This window comes from Zosterops lateralis (genome assembly GCF_965231275.1).
Source record: "Zosterops lateralis genome assembly, chromosome: 8".
Lineage (NCBI taxonomy): Eukaryota > Metazoa > Chordata > Aves > Passeriformes > Zosteropidae > Zosterops > Zosterops lateralis.
Window position 1 is genome coordinate 13,651,106 of NC_139768.1, and position 14,585 is coordinate 13,665,690.

The 14,585-nt window shown below is 40.1% G+C and overlaps 1 protein-coding gene across 1 annotated transcript in view; it reads right to left on the minus strand.

The window, feature by feature from the left end:
• The window catches only part of KNDC1 (kinase non-catalytic C-lobe domain containing 1), a 55,633-nt gene extending 49,683 nt beyond the window's left edge, over window positions 1-5,950 (minus strand). Inside the window, exons 1-2 of the mRNA XM_083866872.1 lie at window positions 5,789-5,950; window positions 1,127-1,325 (exon numbers count right to left, since the gene is read on the minus strand). Coding sequence (XP_083722998.1) covers window positions 1,127-1,325; window positions 5,789-5,890 — 301 coding nt within the window. The 5' untranslated portion in view covers window positions 5,891-5,950. The remainder of the gene's footprint in view (window positions 1-1,126; window positions 1,326-5,788) is intronic.
• Between the last annotated feature and the right edge of the window lie 8,635 nt (window positions 5,951-14,585).

The window sequence follows — 14,585 nt, forward strand, 5'->3', positions numbered from 1 at the left end:
GAACTAAAAGTTGTCTCATGTCTATTTAAGGACTTTAATAAAAAACAAATATCACAACAATTATGAAGATATATTTTCATCTTTATTAATTATACTTTATGATGTTCCATTTATATGAAAGACTATCTTTAATTCTAAAGAGGCAACAAATCTTTATTTGTTGCAATGTTACCTTATTTCTATTCTAGTATTTTTCTCAATACTGTGATCTACATTTTTCCTTAAACACTTATCCTGATAGAGATTTAAAAATAAATTAGGTTAAAGACATCACAGTAAAAACTTGACTAGTGTGTATCTAGACTAGAATGGTTCTCCTAGTTATGAGCAACCATAATTTTAAAAGTACCATAGAGTAAGAGCTGTTTGGGTTTTTTTACTCTTCTGTAAAATCATTATGAGGCTTAAGACCTATCATCTTGAGATGCATCACATGAGAAAGGAACAGCAGCCATAATATGCTTTTTTGTCTGAGCTGAAACAAGAAGTTTTTCTAAAGTCAAGTATTTCCCTGTTCATCTGCTGTGATACAATGTACATACTGGTTTTTAACATATTAAAATTCATTTCAGTCCCAATACTTGGCAAGTCTGAAAATAATTTCTTAAAAAATAATGATTTTTTTTATTCAATAGAGAGCCTTAAAAAAAATCCCAAGGCCTTTATTTCAGAGAACTTTCCTTTATAATAGCATATAATTGCTCCATGTTTATGGCCACAATCACCAAGATACACTGAGTATCAGACTTCTCTAGAAATAGAGCATAGCCATGAAATCAGAATATCTGTAAGAGATGAAGGACATGCTTTACAAAGGTAGAGACTTGTGCACACAGGTACACAATCTGTGTGTTAAAAATGGTTATAAAGAAGACTTATACCCTGGATAAGTCTTAAAATAACTAGGGGGAATTTTCTAAGCAAATTCAAACCAGCCTTTGCTCATCAAGTACAAAACTGAACACATAGTTTCACACGTACATATACACACCCCTTCACAAACAAGTTTTATTTTATCTTTATTTTAATTGTAAGCCTTAAGAATAGAATGTAACGTTTTACTGCAGTTTCTCACTATGAGTTTCCAGAGTTCTAAAACAAACGGCCTGGAAACACAAATACTCACCACTGAGCTGTTCCATGAAGCAGACATTGCCATTGGTGTTAAAAGCCAAAGTGTCAGGAGTGATGCAGAGTGTCTGGAAGATTGCAGAATGGGCAATGCTCTTCAAAGAATGGCAACACTCCAGGCAAATTGCCCAAATATCTTGCTCAGTAAGACAGCTATCCCGCAGTGACAAAATATCAGCAAGGGACACATTCTCCTGCCAAGATACGAATTAATAAATTACCCTGGATTTCATGACACTACTTTCTGTATCATAGATTATATTTGACACAATTGGCTACAAGTAATGTTTCCAGCAAGTTCTCAGACTTTCCAGGACACTGATTAACACTCCAAGAAGCACCAAGTGCATGACTTTGCTCTTAACACAGAGGTGTTTTAAGAAGCAGTTAACCTGAACAAAGATATCACAGTATGCCAACATTAAAAAAAAAGGTACTATGGGAGATATGTAAGTTACATAAACACTGCATCAAAGGAAACAGACCACTTGGAGGTAAAACAGAGAGACTAAATGAAAACATTTTGCTCCACCCATGCCTTTCAAGCTCTCCCAGGTGTCTTTATATAAACAACTTAAAAATTCTCTTCACAGCACTTCTCCCTACCATTTGTGATCTGGGAAAAAGTACTCTTTAGATTAACTTGTCTTAAGAATAATGCTGTTGTGACATTTAGTGGTGTAGACCATTTAAAAAACATTGAAAAGCCAAACATGCCCTGGGAAAAGTGTTTTATACTTGGACTTAAAACCAAACACTTTGGTTATCCTAGGCCTCCCCATTACATCCAGAGACTTTAGTGATCAAAGCAGCTCAGGACTTAAGTTTCTAAGTTCCTGTTCTAAACTGTAGTCAACTTGAATGGACCCTGTTATCACAGTAAGGCTATGAGTTCAGTCCCAAACAAATGTGTTTCTAACGTGGCTTTCCTGGTCAAGACGCTCAGAAACATTGCTTGTCTCAAAGCAACCAGCCTCTCTACGGATATTTTTGGAATACAAACCCAATACATTACTCACAGCTACAGAAGTAAAGTTCTCATGAACTTAAAGGAATGAGGAAAAAAAACCCCAAAACCACAAAACATCAATTCCATCTCTACAGAAAAGTAAGGTAACAGAAATGGAAGGTAATCTGCAGAAGTTACTTTGTACCAGAGCTATAATTACTACTAATTACATAGTGATATTAAATATACCCTGAATGGAAGATGTAGATACACATTGCTTAGCACAGAGAAAAAAAGGAAGTATGTCATTCATCAGCCAAAGAGGATGCAATGTATCTTACAGCTCAGAAAACAGCTGTGGTTTAAACTTTTAATCCCTTGGAGAACAATTATAAATTTCTTTACCTACTCCAGCACTGGAGAATATCAATGATATCTGGATTACCATATTAAGAAGGAGTTAACAGTTTATTAACATGTCTTTCAGAGAATTAAGCATTCCTTTCATAATATCCTTCAAATAAAACCCAAATCTCAGTCCAAGAGTATATTGTGCTTTTTAGTCTAAAGTATAATGCTTAATAAATAAACATGATGCAGGAAATAAAGCACACTCACCGCTTTTTGGAAAACTTCTCTTTTCAATGGTCTTATTTTTTATAGACATGGCCTAGACACAGATTGATTTACTAATGGCAGCACTACTACAGTGCCTTCTAGCACTGATCATGGATCCTGGTATTATCAAATTCAGTCCCACATAACAATGAACACAAGATCTCAGCACAAGATCCCTAATTTTCTCTGCACTGTGCTCAGTACAATTCTGCCATCAGAGTTTGAGGGTGGATAAGGAGGCTTTGCACATCTCCATAGGGAAGAGCAGCAAAGAGCTTCCTCTGTCTGCAAACAAAAACATGGCAAGAAACTCTACTACAAACATTAGACTGTGAAACTGACCAAACTGAGCCGTGGGATGAGGACAGGTTTGGAAAGAAGAGACTCACTGCTTATTCTATAGCCAGAAAAAAAAAAAAAAAAAAAAAAAAGGTTAAAAAACTAGAAGTTCTATGATCAAAACAATGAATAATTATTTTTAACGCTCCTAGAATCCTCCAGCTAGGTGACATGTTGGCATTTGCCAATACAGAGAAATAAAAAGAATGCTTCACTAATCAAGATGCAAAACTCTGAGTTTCATCTGTGCATATGGAGAAAAGAGGCTCAATTTACAGTGTACATGAAAAAATTAATCCTGCAGTTTTTAAAACAGCTTCACTATCACATTGCAGTCTCAATAAGGACTTGAGAGAACTTTTGAGTTAAGCTTTGAGGCTGAACTCCACTGCAAATAATAATCAGCAATGATGTCTACAGCACAAACCTACAAAACATCTTTGTCTTGTGGTTATTTGGGAAGTAAACAAAAGGTAGTGATCTAACACCAGGTAAGCTTAGTTCCTCTTCCTTCCCATGGGTGAGAAAGCTGTGTTATACAGAAAAAGAAAAGCAAAGAAAAAAGAAAAAAAGTCCCATGAATCTTCCCTGGATTCTATCAGCAGTGGATGGCTAGGTGAAGAAAAATCTAACCTTAAAAAATGATAAAGCAAAATACCACCACGTTGCAGGCCTTCCTATTTTCAGTGGTCCAGAGCAGTAAGTTACTTATTTCACAGAAACCACATATTTCCCAAATGATCACACTGCCTTGACCTTAGTTATTAAAGCAGCTCTTGCAGCTAAGCAAGGCCTTTGTAGAGGATGAAGCATTGAAAACACTGAGACTTGCATTTGACTATCCCGTATCCCCAAAGCAACACAGACCAAAAGTCATCACTGTGGAAAAAAAATCTTTTTAACACTGTAACACAGGAGGTTCTGGCAAGGTGAACCTTCTGGTGAGCAACTGCTTCAGTACTTTGGACCTCTGGAAGTTGCTTCATTCAGATGTGGTCAATATCAGAGATGCTGGTGCCTCTTTTTTGTCTCTTTCAGCAAAAGACACTTGTGTCTGGTTTTAATATGAAAGTGTCTGGTTTTACCATTAAGAACTACAAAAAGTAAACCATGCTTAACTGCTCACTTTAGTTTTCAGCTTGACCTTATATTTTTCTTCAGCAAGTACAAAACAGTTCAGTAGCATATAATTAAGAGAGAGTAGGATAAAAAGTTAATTGGCCACAGACCACTTCCTAAAAATTTTGAAATCAAATATTAAGGAGTATGAAATTAATAAAGTTCCAGTAAAGATAGGAAATTGAAACACCCCCTCAATCCTTAGCATTTTCCACTCTTCAGCTCCGGCAGATTCCTGCTGCACATTTGGCAAAAACCACCTGCATCAGACACCAACATCATTCTTTATACTTGGTACAAAGATGAGAAGAGCAGACTCCACTAAATGACTAAGCAGCTCAGAGTTCAGTACAACAGCACTCACAGCCTCCTGACACCTTTTTGCCATGGCAATTGACACAAACTTCAAAACAATCTATTCCAGAAAATGTGGCAAATGCCATCCATTATATTCATCACATCTGAAGAAAAAGACTGGGTTGCTTTAGTAAGCTCTGAGTACTCTTCAAAGCAGTTCTTTTTTATTAACTTACCTAATCACCAGGTGACAGGTCATGCTCATTCTCCCAAGAAAAATACTGAAACTCTCTATGTATCTGTAATAACTAAATTATTATGGGAACCCACAATCAAAGCATACACTGAGCAGGTATGAAAAATGGGCCCTGTTCTTTCTTGTACAGAAAGGTTGACCTTTAGCCCTCTCCATTCTGAGAAAATACTCTATTTAAGCCAATGTATGAAAAATAAGGCCATTACCACCTTCCTCCTAGATTTTGCACGAGCCAGTCTGAGAGGGCCTAGAGCACTGAGCACTACAGACAGTGGAAGAGCCAAACTGCCAAGCCTTTGGGTGACTTAGGAAAGCTGAAAGAGGCTTTGCATTTTCAAACTTGCTTTTAACTCCTGATTCAGCACGGATTCTTGACACAGCAAGTTAGAAAGTTTGCAAGGTTCGGTTCAGAGAATGAGCACCAAACCTTTACTTAAGAAAGAAAAAAATCTCCAGACATTTTGTCCCAACATTCACGAGGGGGTAAGAAACATTTCACGTGAAAAGATACAAAGATGAGCAAGCGCAACAAATAGCAAGGGCAAAACTTGTAATAGAGCCAGACAAATGTGATGACAAGAACTGGGTTTAGCTACAGGTTATTTGGCACAACAACTGAACAAACAGATTTAACAGCTTGATATTTTTGTTTTTCATTTCCCAGTGTCAAAGGCCTTTTAGCACAAGGCAGCAATATACGGCTGTACAAAAAAAAAAGTGGTTGGCAGCTTCGGGAAAACTGTTCTGCCCATGTAAATTTCCCTTGATCGGGTGCGACAAGGACACACGTACTGGGCGACTGCAGCATTAACCCACGGCTACGACAGCAGTGACGAGACACCCCGCACTCGAGGACCATGACTTTGCTGTTATGTGAGGCTGCAGGGGAACGGGCTAAGGCCAAGTTGGTGGCCGGAACCGCGGGGCAGAGGCGGCGAGGAGCCGGCGGGGCACACACGGAACGGAGCGGAGCCGCGGCCTGGCCGCTCCCGGGGGCCCGGCGCCTCCCCTGAGGCCGCCACACCACACCACAGGTGAGCGCAAGGGCGGCGGCTCCATCCCGCACCTGCCTCACTCACCTCATCCTCCAGCAGCGTCGGCAGAGGCTCAAAGTCGTAGCAGTTCACCTCTTCTTCCTCCTCCTCATAAAACACGTCCTCTGCAGCGCCAAGAGTCTCCATCCCGCCCGGCGAGGGAGCAGAGGCTTCACCTCCGCAGCCTCCCTGTGCGCTCGGAGCACGGCCCTCGGCCCCCGCCGCGGCTCATCCCCACACCCGCCCCGGGCTGCCCCCGGCGGCGACCCCCGCAGCGCCGCCCGCCCGCTTTAACCCCGTCCCCTCCCGTGCCGGGCCCGGCCCGGGGCGCCCCCGCCCCTCCGTCAGGCCCGGGCCCGGGGCAGCGCTGCCATGGCAACGGCCGCCGCCGCCTCGCCCGCGCGGCCTCACTGCGGCGGCTCCCGCCCTCCTGCGGTGCTGCCCGCCCCCGCCCGCCCCGGGCGGCCCCGGGAGTCACCGGTAGCCACCGGGGGCCGGCTGTGCCCCGCGCTCTGCCCCCCGCGGCCCCCGCTCGCCGCCGTGGCCGTGCCGTGCCCCGCGCCCTGAGGAGCGCGCCCGCCGCAGTGCGAGCCGCGGCCGCCGGGGCCCCGCGGGAGCCGGGGCCGGGCCCTTCTCGGCTGCGCTCTGCGGGGAACGGGAGCGGCGGGCAGGGAGGGCTGTGCCGGGCGAGAGGGTCCCCGGTGCCCGAGGTGGGACCGGCCCTGTGCCGGGCGCTGCCGCCGGCGCTGCTGATCCCTGCCCTGCCCGCCCGGGCCCTCGGGCTCGCCCTACCGCCACCGGCTCCACACCACCTGATTTACTGGGTAAACCGGGGCTTAGAGTTGAGACAGGTATTTGCCAAGTATTTGCACGCTCATGGCATAACTCTTGACGCAGTTCGAACCATAACAACCACAAACAAAACCAAGGCGCTGTCACCCGCTTTAAGTTCATTAGCCCGGCCTAGTTTTGCTCCCCACAGGGCTCAGGGTGCCTCAAGTAACTTCATTAGGACTTCACTTGAAATCGAAGGTTAACGATCAAGGGTTCCTTCAAAACCACCACCCGCACAAGCCAGTTTTTAATTCAAGTAAAGCCCATTGGAAAGCTCAGATTGTTTTGAGTGCACAGGCTGTAGCCTGGGAACGGGAATCAGCGTTGGGTAATGGACAAGCAACCCCTGAGCAGGCAACTCCTGATTTCACTTTAAGCCACATCACCATCTTTTATCTCCTTTGTAAAAACATGGTGGATGGAGAGAATAGACTCTTTTCTCCTGTAATTAAATTTTAGAGCTACTGGAAAGTAATGGTGCCAATTTCATGATTCTGTTTTCCTTTATATCTATAATTCTGTGTCAAAATGAAGTATGTTAATTAATTAATCTGTGCATAGTACATCAAGCAAAGCAAGAGCTGGTTTTCTTTTTTGTATGTAGTATTCTATGGAAAAGATTAATACTCTATTAAAATATACATTAACAAACACTGTGAAGCAAACAAAGGTACGTTGATTAACTGCTCCATAAAAATCATCCTGCAGTTGTAAGATTTCTCCCAATTAAATGTTATTTGGATACATTCCACAGTCATTCCTCAGTCACATGAAAAAAAGACAAACTCAGACAGATTGCAGTCTTTCATATATATGCTGTTCTCATATCAATTTGAACTAAATTGATATGAACAATATATATACTTACAATCTGGTAACCCAGGCTTTTGTGAACAAGTGTTGAAGCATGGAAGACAATGAGTGCTTGATACTTCTGAAAACAAGCACCAGCATGAATCCAGTAACAGTCATTATAAAATGCTCCTTAAACTGTGTTTCACCAGCATTTTTGGCAAAATATTTTCCTCAGGCAGCACAATCTACCCAAGAAGAACTCCAGAACTCTGGACTTTTGTGGGCTGGACTCAAGTGCATTTAAAACAAACAAACAAAAACAAAACAAAACAAAAACAAAAACAAACAAACAAAACACACACACACAAAAAACCCAAACCCAAAACAAACAAAAAAAAACCCCAACAAAACAAAACAAAACAAAACAAAACAAAACAAACCCAAAAAACCACAACCAAACAGGAAAAGTTTCTCTGGTGCCTAAATCAGGCCTAATATCTACACTCACCATCAATATATCTTAGATGGTACTCCATTGCAATCACCGCTTGAGCATTCAAAATATTTCTGAAAAAAGATTTTTTACAGTAAACCTGTGGAAGCTGCACAGAAGTTCACCTGTTACTTTTGAAAGGATCAATATATTTTTTTGACTAAGAAATTCCCTTTCTATAATTGAGTGGTAGGGCATTTCCCTGTGAGGTTAGCAGGCTCAGGTTCAGACATCCCTGTGTTATTTAGACCTGCATTATTTATTTATTTACTGAATCTAGGCTTAGGTAGATTTTGTCAGAGTAAGTACCTGACTGACTGCCTCCAAGTGATCCAGGATACCTCAGACCTATCTTGTGGTTGCTCTGGTTCACTTATTTGCTTTACTGAAGAACTATTTGTATGAAGTGGAATATGTACAAGATGGAAAACAAAATGAAACAAACAGCATTGCTCTGTAAACAAAAACTTGTAGTGGATTTAGCCTTATTACAAATGTCGTGATAGGCAAGACAGAACAGTCCCTGGAACTGACATGATTTGGTATATTTTTTCCAGAAAATTGCTATGCAAGTTTTTGCTCTCATCAATAATACTGTTGTTTTGCTTTCCTCACAGCTGAGGCAACTGTCAGAAAAAGCATTGCAACTTGTTTGATACATTCACGTGGCAATTCTCAGGTTAGAATATTCATTCTTATTAACTTCTGCAATTAGTCACGGCCCACGGGAATTGTTGGAGGACATGTAACACTACACAGTTCAGCATTATAAATAACCCCACGTGTAGGTGAAGCTGTCAGTTTGTCTGCAGTCATATTTTCCATTCTTTTTTCCATGATATTGCTTAAGGAATTTTAAGTTCCTAGGAGGTCTTTATTAGTAGGCATTTTCTGAAAGGCATTTTGATGGATACATGTCTGTGGAAATTTACTTCTGAGTCTGAGTTTAACTGAATATGCAGGTGAGTATCATATTAAACCCAAATATAGAGAAGACAAATCAGGTTCTCATAAGTAAGAGTTCTCAAAAGGCAGAAATAAAAACATTACTTTGCCATAGTAATAGTCTATAACTGGAAAAGAGATAAGAATTTTTAGCATAGATTAAATGAATATACTGTGATTAAAATTGTTTTGTTAAAGGATATTTGAGACAGGTTTTAGTATGAAAGTACCAGAGAGAGGTTTCACTTACCTGTGATCAGGTTTTGAATATGAACTGAGATCTCTTTAGCAACAATTACACCAGGAATCACAATTATTAGAGATTTTGACTTCTTAATATTAGATTAGAGATGGAAAGCTAAGCAAAGGAAACTCCAGATATAGTGTAGATATTTTACATGAGAAGGCTCTTGACCAAAAAGTCATTAAATCAACATGGAGCTTTGTGGTTTAGACTGTATGATCACAATGTGGAGGGAATAGATCAAATACATCTGATTTTAGTCCTCCCAGTTTTAGCATGCTCCCCTTAAGCTGTGTCAAATGTATAGGAAATGCATTTTAGAGTAGGGAAGTTTGAAATTTTCACATAAGAAGCACTTGCAGTGAAGCAGCTGGCTTGATTTGTCTCTGACAGCAGCTGATGGCAGATGTCTAGAGAAGAGTGCAAGAATGAGGTAGTAACATACAATGTTCCCAGAGCCTCCAGAGCATCACAGCTCAGATAGCCCCTGAGGCAGTGGTAGTGTCTTCTGGTTCAAGAGACACTGGATTATTTTTCTTTAATGAATTTGTTCATTCACTTTTTGAGTCTGAATGGGTTTACTATCAACCATACCCTATTACAAAATTCCTCCGCTGACCACACATAAAGAAAATTCTTTGTTTCATTTGAGCCCCCTAACTTCTTAAAAAGATAGATTCTTTATTTGGATAGATTCTTTATTTGTCCTCTTTCTAACATTTATGATACTGTAGAGTTTTCATATTTCCCCTAGTTTCATCTTTTCAGGTTGAAAGGCCCTGGTGTCGTTGTTCATTTGTGTAGAATAGAAACTATTCCATAACCTTGATCATGCTTTAACACTTTGCAGTATTTTTTTTCTAATTGTGTCATTATGTAAGAGGAAGGAAGGAAGGAAGGAAGGAAGGAAGGAAGGAAGGAAGGAAGGAAGGAAGGAAGGAAGGAAGGAAGGAAGGAAGGAAGGAAGGAAGGAAGGAAGGAAAGGAAGGAAAGGAAGGAAAGGAAGGAAGGAAGGAAGGAAGGAAGGAAGGAAGGAAGGAAGGAAGGAAGGAAGGAAGGAAGGAAGGAAGGAAGGAAGGAAGGAAGGAAGGAAAGGAAGGAAAGGAAGGAAAGGAAGGAAGGAAGGAAGGAAGGAAGGAAGGAAGGAAGGAAGGAAGGAAGGAAGGAAGGAAGGAAGGAAGGAAGGAAGGAAGGAAGGAAGGAAGGAAGGAAGGAAGGAAGGAAGGGTTTTTTGCAAATATATGAATGACCTGCAAAATAAAAGGAAGTATTTCTTTTAACTTTGGTTTATTGATTTAGTTATGAGTTGCATGCCTTTTATGGGATATAAAAATTAATTTAGTGGGCAACTGGCCATAGAGAATGCATTCCTGAGAATTCAGGAACTGACTGCCAGCACCCTTGTCTCTGCAACAGAGTCTAAATACAGTCTGCATGAGAAAGGAAATTGTATAGAGCACTACTGTTATGCCACTTTAAGCCACTGGAGATGTCTTTCATATTCTATTGTAGGTTTTTCCTTTTCATTATAGCATTTTGGTTATTCTTTTTAATAGATTATATAATCATAATTGACTATTATAATTTGGAGTACCAGACTTGTAGATGAAAGGTACACATTTGTTACACTATAATTAGATTGTACATTCCCCTTTTAAGAGTTTTCATGTAATGGCAATTTGCCTGAAGGTTCTCATTTTAATTTCGTTTGGGTGAAACCGAGGGAACTGAAGGATTGCTGTATAAAGAATTGGGGGGTTTGTGTGTGTGATTTGTATCCTTTTCAATTGTTTGGGTTTTGTTAATCAGAGATCTCTTTATTGCCATGGGTTTTAATACTTTCACAGTCTATGAAACTACCATTCTTCCTTTAGCAGTTATTTGGATTTCAAGACAGAGACAAGCTTTCTGCCAGTTCCCAACTGCTGCTGCCTTTGTGGCAGCAGTGAGAAAGCATTGCAATAAAAGGCAAATTGTGTCACTGCTACTGAAAAACCTGAAAGAATTCAAAGGTAAGGAGCTACAATTTTTAAACCGGCCCCATTACTGCTATGACTCATAGAGGAGCATAAATCTACTTGCCTGAAGTGGTAGGTTAGTTTGTATTCTAGGTAATTCAGAATTATTGCCTTACAAAGGCAATAGGGCTGAGTTAGCCTTGCATTCATAAAGATGATCAGAAAATTACATGCATACTGTATGGGGAGGCCCATATGGAGGCCACTCTTTTCATGGAGTTGAATGGTAGAAGAGTTAACATCAGAGTCAGGAAGCACAGTTTTCAGTCATTATAGACACCTGTCACATCATTCTTTTCAAAGAAATAATCAAACTCCACCTGTTCCTACATGTTAGGAACTTTTAAATTTCCAGCCTTTACTTACATTCATTCACTTTTGCCCCAACATTGTCTTTTATTTTGTAATCTCAGTTCTATTTCTTTACCGATTACCACTTTATGTATACATCTATTCTGTTGCCTTTGACTTGTTTTCATCTTTTCCTAACAGTGCGTTTTCATAAATCCCCATTCTAGTCATGATTGCTTTTCTACTGCACTACACTTTCATTGTATTTATAATACTGATAAAACTTAATTTCATAATTTCCTCAGGTGCTTGGGAGATCTGATCTTTTCCTCTTCTATCTCTCCCCTTGATGCATTTCTTTAGGTATGTGCCTTTTTTCATCTTCAGAATTTCTCGCATGTCCACTCTCTAAAGACTTAGATTTCACTGCATCTTTGAGTAGTAGCTTCATTTGTTTTCATATGAAAGATGATAAAAGGATTCTTGACCCTTCTCCTCCTCAGGACATCTTTCAGCCATCTAATATATTTTCAAATGAACTGCAGCAGCAGCTACAATTCCTGCATTCTTTTCACATGAACTCTACTAGGTGGCACTCCAGGCATAGATAGCTCCCATCAGGAGCTACTTTAGAATAATGTGTTTTGCATTAAGGCATCTCCACTTTGTCATTCTTTAAATATCCTATGCTGTTGCAGTTGGATATTACCCTCCTCTACCAGCCGAAGTGCAGAGATAGACGGCAGAACATAATTTGGCCCAAATTGAAGTCAAAGCAAAACTGTCATGGCATAATTTCCTTTGAAGTGAATCACTGATATGCAAGATCAAAGACTGGAATTGTTTTTATTTGTATGCAAATGGACAAATAACCTAGGAATCATCTGATATGCAAACACACCTTTCTTTTTCACCACTGGAAAAATAGGAGGTATGTGTCCAAAGTGAATCCGATGCTAAGTCTGATATTTGGGAATTTCCAAGTTGTTGTCTCATTAATTCAATTAGATAATTAGGTTTGTCATAGGCAGTACCTATCCAGAAATATTTGTGTGTGTGTTTACACACATGGAAAGACTGATAGTGAGATTCTTCCCATTGTTATCATTCTGATGTGTTATATGACTTCCTTTATCTCGGTATCTTACAATAAGCTTGTATTGCAATGTAGAGTCCACTTTGCTCGTTCCCCATGGTGAAGTAAAGCATCATGAAAATAACTTCCAGCATTACTCAGGAGTCTCATACCAGATAGAAATTTAAGCCATAAACCTGGAAAGCCAAATTTTTACAATAATTGCAAAATATTCTGCGATTGATTCTGAACTGCTTTAGTTTTGACATCATAATATTATCTTCATAACACAGTATTGTCTTTATAACACCTCTTGGTCCCCTTGCTCCTTTAATTCATTTTAGTGGTATTCATTTGAAAATACAAGAAAAAGTTGCACAGAAGATATTTTCAAAGAAAATGTGCATAGTAAATTCTAATATGGTGCCTGTGGCAAATTCACATTGGAAAATAAGATATAGCATAGTACTGACCATCCTTCAGAGAAACATCTCATAATGATTAACTTAATAAACTAAGTGCATGCCACATTCTAACACTGAGATTGCTTATATTTTTGACATTTGGCTATTTCCTTAAACTTTCCTCTAGAGATTTATGAAATCATTATCAGCTGCTAATAAGGGAAAGGAGAACATTAACAGGACAAAGTAGTCTCCCATCTATGAGGCAGTGAATCAAACTGAATTGTTTAAATTCTTCTTGAAGTTAATAAGCCAGCAGGAAAAGCCCATCCTGAAGACCTGATGTCTCCAAAACAATCACTTGGTGTCCCCAACAGCTGATACACAATCCACGTGTCTGTGTTCTTCTCCTTTCCACAAAGGCATGACCATGGCTGTCCTGGGAATCTTAAAGGCAAACTAGAACACAGATAACACTTTCTACTAGGGACAGAGGTAATATACAATATTTACAATTTAATCTTTTTGATTTGCTGTGACTACTTGTCTCCAGTGAGGATTTAGCTACTGTGTTTCACGCTTGGGTCAATGCAGTTCTTTCTTTCTGACGCTGAATGGGAAAGGCATTAAGAAATTCCACCTGTGCAAGACAAAACAACACAGATCTCCTGGGAGGATACCAGGTGCTGTTCTCCATATTCCTTACAGGCCCTCCAAAATAAAAGCATTGCTAATCCAGTAACCTGTTCTCCATTCTTACCCTAGGAAAAAAAACTGCTCTCCATGGAAGCCCAGGGGCTGCAGCACTTCATTGTGAAGCACTCAGGAGCTGAGATCAGACTGTTCTTGGCAGAGAGCCCTATGTTATGCTACTTTGTGCCAGAGCTGATTAGAATGAGCCTGATCCCAATCAATTTCAGATCACAATGCTGAACGTGATCTTTCTGCCGAGCCCTTCAATAGGTAACAAAGATAGTCAGAGAAACTCTCAAAGGTACAGATCATCCAATAAAGTCACTTGACCTCAGAAGAGCAGAGGTTTTTTTACATACAAACTGAGGCAAATCTCATACAGGGTATCAGAAAATGTTTGTTGAAGAACACAGCAGGAGCCGTACTGATGCTATTAAAAATGCAAATTTAATTTCCAAAATAGTTCCAGAGAGACTTTTGTTTTTCTCATAGCCACAACTGAAGAGGAAAAGGGCATTTGCTAAGGGTGACCTCTGCTAAGATAACTTTCAAATGCTGTGAGTAGGGTATGCTCCTGGCAGATGGAAGAAGTAGTCCTTTATGCAGGCCTGCTTTGGGTTTGAACCCTGATGCCACACACAGCTGAGTGCCCTTTTTGCATTCTCAGGCAAAACTTCAACACTTCTGTTTCCAGTCACCCTAAATTAAGACTCTTCTCTAACTTCTCAACTCAGCTACTATAGTGAAAAAAATCAATTATTTTTACTGCAAAATCTCAATTTTGTGACTGCTGCCTAGATAATTTACTGATGGATACATTAGTAATATCTATGTGTTATCCCACTGATGACTCCTTTACACTGGGAAATGCTCCTCTGAGGAGAAGCAGTTGATATGCAGAATCTAGCCATAAAATTTACTAATACAACCTGAAAACATAGTTGAGACTGAATTTTGTACATTGCACATTCAGATTAGCAGGAGAAGAGAAGATTTTACCAGAAGAGCTCCTCTTACCAAGAGATCTCATCAGGATAAAGGGGAAAATAT